Here is a 15,328-nt window from a genome sequence, read left to right as displayed (position 1 = left end):
TATCTTTTTCTAGAGGTAAAACACAAGAAGAAAATTGAGTGATTTGGTTATAGAATCATGGCTCTGAAGCCTAAGCTAGTAACTGACTGAACACTGCATGCTTCACCTACTTGCTAATGAACTCTACGTGCTGTGCTCCTCAATGCAGCTCCACAGCCACTCCAGTCATAAAATCCAGCAACAGAATTTGACATCTAGAAATCTGAATATGTGCTTTTGTTGGGGTTTTTTAATTTGATATTTAAACCAAAGAGTGCTTATTTTTAAGAATTCCACCAGAGAAATCAAGAGGGAGTCTATTTCCCTAACAACTTCTGAAAAAAGAAGCTTTAATGAGCATTGAGGTTTCAAAAATCTGAAGCATTTACTTTGGGTAGAGACAGTTTTCAGATATCTGACACCAAAAATTTTTGCTGTTTGAAAATCAGTCAACTTATTATTGAGCTCTAGACAATATTCAGGTGTTTTGATAATTCTGAAAGAATGAGATCTGTTCTAATAAATATAATTTTTATTACATTGCTCTCTAAGAATCATAGTGCCTTACAGGTGGTTGAGCTTAAGATAGAAATTCCCTGAATTTCTCCTTCCTTACATTTTGTGGAGTCAATTACTGTAATCTTTGCACCTTTCTTTTTGTGCTAGAATTTGTATCTGGTATTCTACAAAAGCCAAATACATTGCTCTTGCCCTGATTTTATTATTTAAGAGAACAATCCTGGCTGTTACTCAATATGGGATGGGTTTCTGTTTTGAAAGTCTCATCGTGTCAAAAGCATCTGGACAGGCTGCAGAACACATATCTACCTCAGCATGCAGCAAACAGGAAACTAGGAAGGGTGAGTAAATGTTGTTACATCATAGAGGCTCCAAGGATGAAGGTATCTTTACTTCTGTTTCATAACTATATTCAGTACAATTTTGGGTTCATGTACTTCAAGGAACATTGTACATAATTTCAGTCAAGTTTTTAAAAACTACTTTTCTGCTTGACAGAAAATCTAAGTTTGGTTTTCTCATTTTAAAAATACTTGTTGCCTAGAAGTGGAATTTGTAGAACAAGCACACCCAATTTTTATTCAGCAGTCGTCCCCCCCAGGGTTAATTTTTGTTAAAAGTATGTCCCATTAGAATTTGTTATAAGCAACAGGAAAGTTAATTACAATTCAAGTGTAATTTTCTATGTGGAAAAATCAAACTGCTCTGATTCCACTTTCAAAGTGATTCAGTATGAAACACACGCTACTAAGGATTACAAGGAAGTGCTTTGTTTTGTTGTATAAGGGCTGTTCCTACAAATCTATAAATTGAGTTCTGTTCTTTCCAACCCTCCTTTAATTAGGTAAATTGGATTTTAAAAAAAAAAAACTGTACAAGCACAAATGCTTCAATAACTGTTGATTTATCAGCTGCGTTTCTTGCTTGCCTTCTGAACTTAAAGGAATAAGTGATGATAAAACAAGAAAGTAAACAAACATGATGGCTTTTGTACAGACAAGGAATTAAAATATTGAATAGCTTGTTCTCAGTCTTCCTGTTCCTCTGAATATTAAATGTAATCAGAAAGAGAATCAACACAGGAGAAACTGATGATTCAGATTGCAAACTTTTCCCCCCGCTGACAGTTGATTTGCATTACATGGCAATTTCCTAATTTTCAAGTAGCTTGTTATCTTAATTGCAGATTCCCAGGAATCTTCCCAGATTTTCTCTTTTTTAGATTATAACCTGACAAACATGAAATACTACACTGATTACAATGTTCATTTTCAAAATGTTGTGTGTTGTTTGGGAAAAATCCTAAGTGCTGCTTCTTTTTAATGCCACGGGAGGAAAGTAAAGTATTTAATTGGTTTTGGAGGAAGCGAAACTCTGTGAATCAATGCACTGTGTTTTCCACTGTAACACTACACTACCAATCACGACACCATTAAATATTCTGGAAGACAGAAACAAGATTCAAATCTATTCCAACCTACTTCTCCCAAACCAGAGAATATATTCACAAGAAAATATTGTTCTGTGACCTCGTTCTCCCTCATGCTAGCATATGGCATTACACCATTCTTCAGAATCTACCACAAAGCAACATTTCTGGGAACATTTTATTTATTCACTAATGAGATATTTTGGAATAGTAAAGACTGAATCAACAGAAAAACTGGACAAGTAGAGAAGACAACCTTACTGAAAAATTTTACATTCTTCATTACCTAAAGAAAAAAGTACTGTGTTGTGTTGGGTTTTTTTCCCTTTTCTCAGAGGACACGTCACAAGTATTCAAAGCATGTGGCTCCTAATTCTATTTGATTTTTCAAAGTTCCCACCTCTGACTTTTGATAATTTTTATCAAAAATTATGCAATTTTTGATAAAATGCAGTCATAGGGTAACTGAAATATTAACTACTAAAGCATTGGAGAAGAGGAGACTGAGGGGTGATCTTTTTAACATTTATAAATATCTAAAGGATGGGTGTCAGAAGGTTGGGACATCCTTTTTTTCTATAGTAGCTAGCAACAGGACAAGGGATAATGGGATGAAGCTGGAACACAAAAAGTTCCACTTAAATATAAGAAAAAACTATTTAACTGTTCAGGTGAGGGAGCCCTGGCACAGGCTGCCCAGAGGGGTTGTGGAGGCTCCTTCCTTGGAAGTCTTCAAGACCCACCTGGACATGTTCCTATGCGACCTGATCTAGACGAACCTGCTTCCGCAGGGGGGTTGGACTAGGTGATCTCTGAAGGTCCCTTCCAACCCCTACCATTCTATGATTCTGTGATTGTAGTAATTCATGCTTTGAGAATAATCCTATTTGATCAGACTTGTTCTGGAGAGAAATAAGGTACAGCAGCACCATCTTGGCCATCGTTATTACACATTGATCGAGTTTGCAATATTTATGAGCATGCAGTATTTATGAGTGTTGTTTTATGTTTATACTTAAAAGAATTAAATATATATTTAAATAGTAGTAAAGTAACTTTCTTACCTGATGGAAGAGTGGACTGTGTGTTATAGGGATTCCTAAGCCACTGAAACACATCCCAAGGACCATATCATCAGGTGCGTCCATGCTGTAACACCGGCATTTACTACCAAGTAGTTTCTGAACAGCTATTCTGCTGAAAACCATCCTGAATTAAAAAAAGCAAATGAAATGTGTGAGACAACAACAAATGTGTAAGCCTAATGACTGAAATTAAAAAATATTATGCTGAACGATATAAAATTGCAAGACAAAATGCAGCCCTCTGGGACAAGGTATCTGAAATTTCAGAATGTGAGAAGTCAGTATTGACAAGTACTGCAAGAGGCGTTTTCTGAGATAGAATTACTTTACATCATGAAAATTAATTATACCAATTATACCCGTTGCTGTTATTCCAAGAATTACTTAGCTCGTCGCTATTTTCACAGCAGTTGACAATTCCTCCTAAATTTGGCCAGGACTTTAAGGGGATATTCTCCTCTCTCTCACTCAAATTAGTTATCATGTAGCAATTAGATGAAAAGAACTCTAAACATGAACTGTCATTCCTTTAATCCTGTTACACAGAGTTCTCTCTGTAACTGAAAAATGTTGCTTGAAGTCATTGCAATTCTGTTCATCCTGACTTTGTTGTTCATGTAAATATTAACCAGAGCCTGGAGCTGTAAGATCATTACCACTAAAATAAGCCTTTAATAGTCCAGAAGCATGATGTTGTCTCAAATGCAGGAGCTGAGGGAATATACTCATTTAGTGTTCCATAGCTGCCTTTTCTCAAGTTATATCATCCATCTAGTCTGAACAGAACACAGGGCACTCCCTCCAGCTTACAAGCTACACTAAAAAGATTCACACTGAAATCGCTGCATATGACAGCCCTTCGCTTGACATTGGGACATGGCAAAACTTCTATAGATACTGCACGCTGACCTGAGAATATTGCCAGACTACAGTTGTAAAAGTCTCCATCACTGTCATTGCAACATTGAAAACTGCATGTATCATAAAAAGAAAAAAAATAATGTAGTGCACAATAGGAAGTCACATCTCAGTACTCAGATCACAGAATCGCAGAATCTTAAGAGCTGTAAGGGACCTCGAGAGGTCATCTAGTCCAACTCCTCTGCCAGAGCAGGGCCACCTTGAGTATGTCACACAGGAACTTGTCCAGGTGGGTTTTGAATGTCTCCAAAGGAGACCACAGCCCATCTGGGCAGCCTGTTCCAGTGCTCTGTCACCCTTACAGCGAAGAAGTTTTTCCTTATGTTTCTTTGGAACCTCTTGTGTTCCAGCTTATACCCATTGCTCCTTGTCCGATCATTGGACATCATTGAGAAGAGCCTGGCTCCATCCTCCTGACACCCGCCCTTTACATATTTGTAAATATTACTGAGGTCACCCCTCAGTCTCCTTTTCTCCAAGCTGAAGAGCCCCAGCACCCTCAGCCTTTCATCATAAGGGAGATGCTCCACTCCCTTTATCATCTTGGTGGCCCTGAGCTGAACCTTCTCCAGCAGCTCCCTGTCCTTGAACTGAGGGGCCCAGAACTGGACACAATATTCCAGATGTGGTCTCAAACAGAGAAAGAATAGTAAGTTACAGCCTTGGGAAGAGGAAAAAAAAAAGAAAAAAGAGGAAAAAAAGGCTGGGACTTCCAGTCAGTCTGTGTTGCTACACAGAAGGTGTTATGTAAATTGCACATGTTTGGGGAATATACTTGGCTAGTTGGTTATCTGGACTGTGTACCTTCAGTTATACAGAATTCTTCACTTACAATGAACCTCCTCAAAATTAGGGTTATGAAGCAAGATGGATGATCTGTACCTCCATCTGCTTAAACGTGAGAATGAAAACAATCCCCAAATTTCAACACCTACATGCCAACAGAAACTAAGAGATCAACAACAGAAGTATAGGACTGGCAACCAACAAGCACACCAGCACAAATAGGTGGTTTGTTTCTTAACTCAAGCATAAACCCGACATAACTAAGTGCTCATGCAACTATACAAAACAATGAGAGGGCCAGTCAATTGATTTTTAGTTACTCATGGATGGATAAGAATCCAGAAAGTTATTGTAGCTATTACTTTTCACAGAAAAAGACACTGAGGACATTTATACATTCACACTACTTCGGTTTGACACATAAGATACATCAGTCTTAAAATTGTTCTTACTGCAATATGAGCCAACCTGAAAGTTGATATACATGTTAATATAAACTGAATTTTGCATGAGACACCCATGTGCCTCATGCACGAGATCACACCACAGTGATGTTGCTCAGTCACTTCTCCATACATGAAGTTCAAAAACAGAAGGAGAATCACGCTCATTTTTCTCCATGTTTGGTCAAAGAAAGAGAACAGGAATGAATATTTTCATTGCTACAATTTGTATCCCCAGGTGTGCTGCTTCAGGCTCTCCTGCAAACTCAACAACAGTTCAGATCATGAAAGTATGTTTTTGAAGCAACAATCCCAGTTGTCTCTGCTTATTACACTTGGAATCACATGGTACGATGTTCTCAGAGTATGCAGGATGATTTCTATCTAATGAAATAAGGGAGCAACATGGTTTTTGTCTACCTTCATCTTTATTTTTGCTGCTTTGTTGATGGTATAAAGATAATAAAAAAGCCAAAACCTACTACTTTATTTATAGAGAAACTGGCTCCTCCTTATCAAACACAGTCATGTGAATTAAACATCCTCAAGATGGGAGATATGGTTATGGGATGGGGAATAGGGATGTGGTTTACTTTAGTGATGGGCTTGGAAGTGTGAGGTTAGTGGTTGGACTTGATAATCTTAAAGGTCTTTTCCAACCATAATGATTCTATAATTCTAAGAGGAACAGGGCATCTGGATTCCTAAGTAAATTACAGCCTTTTTAACATAAGCCTATCAGAAACTGTTTACTGGGGAGTTATTTTCATTTCATTACATTTTAATTGTACTAGGAAATAACACAGTTTCTGTTGAAAGTTATTTGTGTCACAATTGAAAACATTCAAAAAAAGTTCAAGCAAAGCAGATGATGCAGATCTCAGTAGGAGTTTAAATCAATTACCCTCCTCCACCAGTGATGTAACTATAGCCTCCTGTTCCCAAGCCGTAACCGTAACGCTCCCCGAGAAACACTGGTTCCTTTGGGTCGTAGCAGCTGAGCAGTTTTCGGAGTCTGGAGATACTAGAATATGAACATTTAAAAGAAAAAATAAATGAGAAATCATGTACCCTTTCCTTTTAAAACACAGACATTGCCAGCCTAAATGGCATTCTAGCAAACAACACAAAAATGATGGGAGGAATTCTACAAAACGCAAAAATTTATGATGAGCTATTTACTATGACTGCTGAGTTTGGTCAAATGATGAATCAAAGATTTTAACAGAATTTCCTGAAGCAGGTGTTTCTCAGCAAAGCTGAGTTTTAACTCAGAGAAAACACAAAATGATTTTTTTCCTAACAGTAAGATCTTTGCAAATCATCTTTTCTCCTCGGGACGGAAAACCAAAAAGGCAGATTTAGTTACACAAATATTGCTTTATCTACAGTTACAGCCTATTCCAAATTCTTCTGTCACACAATTTAACATAAAATATTGTCCTGAACCACTTATTCTCATGTTCATGACCATGTCATGCACACTGGTTGATCACTGTGCCTTATTTTGCATATAGTGAAGTGGCAAACTTCACAAAAATGGGATCTAATTTTCTCACAAATGCAAGTCTCTGGACACGATTCTGGGTGTCTCTGACCACGAACCCTAGCTTATGGAAACTCTGCAAATGACTAAAACTAATCAGTTCAGACACACACTTGAGAATTACAATGTACATATTCAGACTATATGGTTGCACAATTGCATTACTATACATTGTTTTTATCGAGTTAAATGCTGAAGAAAAGTGACAGATCTTTTTCCTTAAAGGAATATAAAGCTACATTAACTAATAAAACAGATGAATCTCTTAAATACAGAAGAAGAGATGAATGTTGCTAAAAACAGTGGCAATTCCTGAAATACTGCAGTGGATACCTTATCAGTGTGTCATCATCCACTACGACTAACCAAGGAATTCTGGGAGAGCTATGATTCAAAAACCTTTCCAAAATGGCAAAAGTTTTCCCACAGTGACCTAAAGGAAGAGAAATAAGAGAATATACATTTAAATAAAATGAGATTTTGTAATAAACAATTATTCTACTGCAGTATGTAAAACATTTTAGAAGTAACTGGCAAAATATTTGAGATACAAGTTTAAATTACATCTTTCATGTTGCTGAGTGGTATTTGTACAAGTTGTTCTAACATAACCATTGATTTCCATGCAGGAAAAGCACTTTTGAAGGATGTTAAAGTATGGAAACTCTTTGGAACTATGGAAACTTGAAAAGCAGGCTTTATTCCAGCTATCCTGCCAAGCTGCTGGACAATACTGGGTAAACTGCTACTTTTAATTTCAAAAACCATAAAATGAGGAGACTATGATGGAAATACGTTCTGCAAAATACTCAAAGATATTTTCATAGTATTTCATGATGTATCAGGCAAGTCCACAGTTCTTATATAAATATGAAGTCTACACTAATCTACTGTACAAATCGTCATCAAGTCTGTGCTTAAATCAAAACATACAAGGCATAAGCATACAATATTTGAATACCACATGCCAGGTAGCTTATGCTCTGTAACCAGTTGACACTGTCTGAAGTCTTTTGAAATAAATCTATGGTTTCTGCTACTACTGTTGATCTTACTCAAGATCATAGAATCATATTGGTTGGAAAAGACCTGTAAAATCAAATCTAACTACTAATCTCACATCGCCAAGCCCACCACTAAACCATGTCCCTCAGCACCTCATCTATACGGATTTGAATAACTTCAGGATGGGGACTCCACCACCTCCCTGGACAGCCTGAACCACCGTCTAACAAATCTCTCAGTGAAAAAGTTCTTCCAGATGTGCAATCTAAACCTCCCCTGGTACAACTTGAGGCAACAATCAATAAGTCAATGTTATAAGCCAATAAATCAAGAGCGATTACTTCTACCCCAAGTAGTTACACCAATTTTTGTCTCTTTGAGGAGATCAGTGCACCATGCTTTTATACTCACAGTATTAAGCTTCTACTAAAAAGAACTTTCTACCTACACAGGTGAATTGTACCCTCTAACCACTTCCTGTGTGGAAAAAGCATTCTTTTAGTTTAGGCTGCACAAAATGTCCTACAGAAATACAGGATTTCTAAATTATGTACTATACATGAAACACACATACTATCCAAAAATCTTACCATCTATAGACAGTTATTTATGCAAAACCGACACCGGTCACTAGCTCACCTCTGTCAGTGTTAGGTACTCCTAAATCTATAGTAGGAATGGAGATGTCTGCATAATCACTGTAGTATTCAATAAGGGCAGCTTCTCTTTCCCAGGTCTGCTTTACAACCGGTACTGTAAAACAAGTGTTGACACTGAAACACAAGTAACTTGATTAAAATAAGTACTTGATCAAACATTTATGTGCCTTGTTAAGAAACATATTCCTTCACATGGTAATGAAAATGCCGTTTCAAACACAGCATCGAGGTTCTAAATATGAATTCATTTAAATTTCCTGCAATGTTTACAGAGAAACAATTTTATTTTATAATGAAAGCCAGACAGGGTAGTTTTATTTATATAATAATAATATTGCTTTTAAAATATTGCTATTGTTTCACCTGTACTACACTGAAAACTGTCCTGTTCACATTTATGCTAACCAAAGGATGGAATTCATTACTTTTACACTTGCTTTGCTAGATTTCATAGCACACATCAGCATGAATACTATCAGAGTTCACTCATTCTTCCAGTATCCAAACTGTCACATTTTAAAAACAGCACATCCAAATGTAGAGTGCATAAAATACTCTGAATCAGAAACAGACCAAATGCACTTTTTGAAGCATTACTCTTGTATAATATACATCATATCTGGCAGCAGCATCATATTCATGCTCAAAAGCACCTGTCTTTGGAGACACACTCACAGAAGGATGCTTATGCATGTTGTAAACATTTATAAACAATCAATTTTGATCCCATAGGGATTCTATTCAAAGGAGGATTGCTTTATGCTTCTCTACAAAAACAGTCCTTTTCTTATTAGTTTACCACTTCACATAAACATTTAAAACTGATAACACAAAATTCTAATAATGATACTATGAATGTTTAAATCATACTCAGAAGTGAATAAATTATGGGTTACAAAAAAAAGCGTATGCCTGGAGAGTGTTTGAAAGAGAACTAGCAGATTAAAATGATTACCTTTTTCCATTTTAAAAATTAAATGATCAGGACTTCATGAGCTACTGCTCTAAAACACTCTGTATTCTGCTGTCACTGTCAGCTTTATGTTCTTTGACACCATCCAGTAGGTCTCACTGGTAAGAGCTAATATTTTAGATGAAGGAAACATCTATATAAGTTTCCCTTAGTGCTATACAACTCTGATGCTTGTGGAAAATTCATTGTAGCCACTGGCTGGAATCGGCCATCATCTACTCTGATGTCTGCTGCTGTGTTGGGTTGTATGGCAAGGTTTTTTCAGTGGGAAGGCTATAGGGGTGACTTCTGTGCGAAGCTGCTAGAAGCTTCCTCTATGTCTGATAGAGCCTTTCCCTGACAATGAAGGAGCAGCAGAAACAATCTGTGGTGACCTCACCACAACTCGCATTCCCTGTCCCCTCATGACACAGGTGGGGAGGAGACAGGCAAAGTCAGCAGTAAAACTGAGCCCAAGAAGAAGGGAGGAGTAGGAGGAAGGTGTTTTAAGATTTGGTTTTGTTTCTCATTATCCTGTTCTAATTTGATTAGTAATAATTTTTCCTTCCAGTTAAGTCTGTTTTGTCAGTAATTGCTGAGTGATCTCTCTCTCTCCCTATCTCAACCCATGAGCCTTTTATTGTATTTTCCCTCCCCTCTTCCAGCTGAGGAAGGGACTGACAGAGCAGCTTTGGTGGGCACCTAGCATCCAGCCAGGATCATCCAGTCAGTTCTTTAAATGGAGGAAATATTTATATAATTTCCCTTTGCTGCTATTTAACTCTGTACTTGTGAACAACTCATTTTATCCCCTTGCTGGAATCCAACATCATCCAGTTTGACATTTGCTGCCTACCCACTTGCTTACTTTCCTCTGCTCTGATCATGCAAGAATTTATTCAGGATGGACCAGTTCGATAACACTAAGCTGAATTGAAAGGTAACTGTTAAGACAGAGTAGTAAGAACTCAATGCATTAATGGGAAGAAATAATATTTGGAAAAAGTATCATTTCACTTCAGTAGCATGGTGCAATAACTAATACTGCTTTTAAAAGTTTTTGAAGAAACATAAAACTGCTCTCAATTTTGCATAAAAAATCTGAAAGGAATTTCACAGTGCATTAACTCTACCTCCTATGTAATAAAGAAATCACATTACATCATATAATATTGCATAATAAGACATTAATTGGCAGACAATATCATGTAAAGATTTTCTTTTCAACTAGAATGAGAAAACAAGTAGGCAAGAAATTATTTTCTTATTTTGTGGAATAAAATTGTTCCTCAGAAGAACAAAATCAGAAAGCTTTCAGAAAACAAGGCAGCAACACAGACACACCACAGATATACTAAACGTCTCCAACCTTCACCTGGCAGAAGAGATGTACTTGGAAAGGCTGTTTTACCACTGAGGATCTCAACCTCAGTAGGGTGCTCTAACATACAGAACCATTTGCTATTACAGACTGAGCCTTTCAATTTCTTCAGTGGAGTCTTCTTGTTTGTATAAATGATGAAAGGCTCACCGGAGCAAAGACCCAAGTCTCATCTCAGTTAAAAGGCCTACTAGCTAAAGTGTCTTCTACTTTTCCTTGCTTCTTTTGACAGAAGTGGCACCCTCGGGACTAGTGTCTATTGTAAATTGAATCCCACAGTGCTGTGCAATTTATAACGATTTGTATATTCCAAAGAAAGAGCAATTATATGAAGTTTCAGATTAGCTGTTGACGCAAACATTTATCAATATGTATTAACACTTGAGATCAAACAGAAGTTTTAATACCACACTACAGAGACATTATAGAAGGTCATCTCTAAGCTCTTAATCATATCTTATTTGTGCTGTTTCTTGAACCTTGATGTATGTTTGCAGTCTTTTCTTATATAACCATATATGGTATGCAGGAGAGCTCTATCGGAACTAAATTCTGAAGTAAAATTCAGCTGCTTTTGCACATCGAATTCCAAGCCTTAATGTCACACTAATGTAGTTTTTGGCATACAATAAAGAATGACTTACCAGGTAAAAAGAGCTCTCTGAAGCTGGCATCCATTAATCTTTCAAAATCTTGAGTAAGATTATCCTCTATTGCATAACACTGGAAGCTGTGAGGAAAGTTCAAGAATTTTCCTCAGTCTTCAACAGGTGTTTCTTGAGGGATGTTCACCATGAGTTTTTGAAGCCTTATGTTCTGACTTTCTAGGTTTGGGGCTTTTTTTTTTGTTTTAATTTTGATGTAAGAAAACAAACATGGATCCAGAAAGGAGAACTCTTCAGTGAACTCCAATTACAGGACAGTCAATTTTGCTTTGTCAAAAGCTACTTTAAAAATAGCCTGATGATTAGGTGATTAAAGTACTAGAAATGTGCCTTCATCAAGTGCAGTAACTTTAAGAAAAAAATTCCACAAATCTCATTTTGAAGAAAAAAAACCCAGCAACTGGCAAAGAGTCTAAAATTTAGAAGTGATAAAACCTACAATTTCAGATGCATCAGTTAATCTTCATTCCATCCTCTCACAACAGGTGTGGCAAAACCACCCCCAAATTTGGTACTGCAAGCCATTATTTAATTTTTCACATTTTTGCCAATAATAATCACTTATAATTATGCTTATGGACAAATTGAGCCTACAGCAACAATATTAAGTACCTGGGCACACAAAATTCAAGTAAATTCCTAAATGAATGCATTCCTGAATTTCTTGACTAACAAAATGCTTAGAAGTAAACTAGAATGGACTGGTACGGTGGCATCGAGTAGCTAGAGTCTTCTGTTAAATCAGTGTGTTTGGAAGTTTTCCTTCCAAGTTTTGTAGACACTGGATCTACCTCAAATTAGCTTAGCTTTACTATGTATTTGCTGAAGCTGAGTGTCTCTCTATGTCTTTATTTTCCCTGCCTTGCATAAGTTAAGAAGGAAGTTAATATTCACTGGCTGTATCTTGGGATGTGCTAGGGGTTTTTTTGTTTGTTTTTACCATGGATATGGTAATGGGAAACTTTGTCTCTTGTAGAAATCTCTCTCTCAGAGATCAAATTTCCCATTCCAAGCCTTACGAAACATGTGTGCACATCCAGACAGAAGCAATATGACGGCATAAAGTGCTCAATCCTTTACTGGAGGGGAGAGTGGGATAAAAGGAAGGAGGAGAGACTCTGTGGCTTGTTCAAATTTCTAAATCATAGAATGGTAGGGGTTGGAAGGGACCTTTAGAGATCACCTAGTCCAACCCCCGTGCAGAAGCAGGACCTTGATCAGGTCACATAGGAACATGTCCAGGCGAGTCTGGAAGACCCCATGATAAAAATTGACAAATAGCATCTTCAAGTGGAAAGTCAAATATCTCTTCCATAATAAATTAAATAAGGATAAATTGAATTTATCCTTGATAAATCAATTTTGATAAATCAATTTCTCCTTGATAAATTCAATTAAAACCTCTAAACCTAGCTGACCAATTACTAAACTAACCAGAGTGATTGCATTCCTTTGGGGATTGTCAGTGGTACTTGCTGAGATTTGATTTTGATGAAATCTAGTAGAACGAAATATTTCATGCAGACCATATACATCAGAAACTTCTTTTGCTTAGTGCATTCTAATAAATATTGCCACACAGAAGCTGTAAATCAGCCACCACACAGCTGCACAATTATCACTGCTAGCATAGAAGTGAACCAGTTAGCTGGGAGAAACACATTGAAGGATATTAATAGCTGCCACATTAATTAATATTGCAAAAGCTCAAATTTACAACAGTATAAGCTAACTTACGCATATTTTTAACTTAGATATTCAAGATTTTTGCCAACCAATGATGCTATGTCAAATGACCACAACTTTTCATCTTAAATTTTTCACAGCTCTGTTGAAGAATTCTGAATACTGAAAGAAATTCTACCTAAATAATAAGCCATTTACAATTCTGAAGCTTTCATGCTTCCCAGCGGATTTTGCAAACATTTAGTCCCAAGAGCTACAGAGACATACATCAGCTTGCTTTTTAAATATTAGTTTCATAAACTATATTGCAGAACTACTACCTTGACCAATCAACAACTTACTTCTGTCACCATGGAATTTCTGACATGTTTTTACAGCAACAAAAACATCTTCTTTTTTCACTGGCTCTCCCTATACAAACAGAAATTACATTTTTAATTGAAGGTTCTGCTTGTAACATTTTATCAGATATGTATGTCCATATGTACAATAAAACAGAAAATATCTTTTCAAAGCAGAAGTGTACTAGAAGTGTACTATTAGAAAGTATATTTTTGTGCCTTGAAAAAAAGATCACTAGTTGTTTAAAATTCCTGAAATAACATTATTGAAATAGTTTTTCCTCTGATATATTATTCTAACATGAACTAAAACAACTATCACTAGGAAAAGAGAATGAGTAGTAGAACTTACTGAACTAAGAATGATTCATCTGAAAAAAGAATGTTTTCTTAATTCCTTTGAAAGTCATCACTATGAGAACATGTTGAACTGTGTCATCCTTGGAAAAAGAAGCTTTAATGCTACACACTAGGAATCTTTACATTTCCTCACATGCAATAAAAGCATTTCAGTGCTTTTACTTGTTTTGCTTTTTGGCACTTAGAATCTTACTCTCCTGAAACCACAGGAAGACTTCGGCTTGTAGGAACATCTAACCCATAATACCATAAATGTATTCTAGAGGTGGAAGATATGAGTTGTAATCTAATGCACCAAATAACTACGTCACATTTGATTTTTAACTTCCGTAAGTTTTAGATTCCCATCTTTGAAAAAATACTGTATTTCAGCATCTCACACAAATATAAGGAGAAATAACCTGTAGATCATGTGCTGATCAAACACCGTGGTAGCAAGACTCATTAAAAGGCATATATAATATTTGTTTGCCAGGAAATATCCCGTGCCATGGAAGGCTGAAAGCACATCCAGAAATAGATGTGTGCCACAAAAACTTGGGTTTGGGTTGTTTTTTTTAACTTACTGAAAAAATAATTTCTTAAGGTTTGCATTTTTTCAAGTATTATGCAAATGGTATTTAAAATATGATACTTACACAAAGTGGCAGAAAATTACTGAATGTTGTTGCACAATTATCAGCCTTATACGAGTTCACATCATCTGTACAGAATTCAGGCACTGGAGTGAGATGTGGCCCTTCTCCTTTCTGCCAAATGTACAGGGCAATCTATGAAAACAGAAAACATTTATTTCAGTAAAGAAGCTGGACAAAAATTTTCAGGGCACACAAAGAAATCATATTACAGGACAAACTTTACAGGAAAACTGAAAATTATGGGATGCTGCAGAAGACTGATTAGTTGATTAACTAGCTGGATACCTTACTTCTTGCTCACGTTCCTGGAGTCAATATGTATTTTTTTGCTATAAAAGAAACTCCATGGACAAGTTTTAAAATTCATTTAATAAAATTACAATTAGTTTTAAATTTTTGCATGCCAAAACAACTCATCTTAAATTTTTGTAAGAAATGGTAGAGTGAATATTTACACCTTCTTTGAAAGTAAACAGAAATCCTTATTGTGTCACCCAACCAGTTACAGACTTCTAATTTATAGATGAGTATTTTCCTGCCCATGTCATTTAAGTCTCAACATCCTCAGAAAATCCAAGCTACCTGCACACAGCCATTTTTGGAACTTGGATTAAAATACAAGTGCCAGTCTGTTATAGGCTTTGTTAGGACTAGGGGTAGACTTGAGAATACAACCACAGTTTTGAAACTTAATCTTCCAGATTTGAAAGATTTTCCACAGGGTACAGTTACACTGTAGAACACAAACACAGTTGATAGTACTTGGAGTAGAGAAGTATGGAAGTGACATTTAACACAAACACACTTGTGCTAAGGAGCAGCCAATAAACACACATACAGCTCCAAGTTTACCTTTTTGTCCTGTCACCACATTCACATATGGGATGTACTTCTTGACCCTGCCCTGTAACTGGAAGACTACATGACAGCAAG

At 36.4% G+C, this 15,328-nt stretch overlaps 1 protein-coding gene across 1 annotated transcript in view; it reads right to left on the bottom strand.

Moving 5' to 3' along the window:
* B3GLCT (beta 3-glucosyltransferase) overlaps positions 1-15,328 on the bottom strand; it is a 64,586-nt gene that overhangs the window by 2,402 nt on the left and 46,856 nt on the right. Inside the window, exons 9-14 of the mRNA XM_062020435.1 lie at positions 14,396-14,527; positions 13,398-13,467; positions 8,353-8,466; positions 7,042-7,141; positions 6,067-6,186; positions 2,992-3,136 (exon numbers count right to left, since the gene is read on the bottom strand). Of these exons, the coding sequence (XP_061876419.1) occupies positions 2,992-3,136; positions 6,067-6,186; positions 7,042-7,141; positions 8,353-8,466; positions 13,398-13,467; positions 14,396-14,527 (681 nt within the window). The remainder of the gene's footprint in view (positions 1-2,991; positions 3,137-6,066; positions 6,187-7,041; positions 7,142-8,352; positions 8,467-13,397; positions 13,468-14,395; positions 14,528-15,328) is intronic.

The sequence above is a fragment of the Colius striatus genome, chromosome 1 (assembly GCF_028858725.1).
Source record: "Colius striatus isolate bColStr4 chromosome 1, bColStr4.1.hap1, whole genome shotgun sequence".
NCBI lineage: Eukaryota > Metazoa > Chordata > Aves > Coliiformes > Coliidae > Colius > Colius striatus.
Note: the sequence above shows the minus strand (reverse complement) of the source record. Positions and strands in the feature narration are given on the sequence as shown.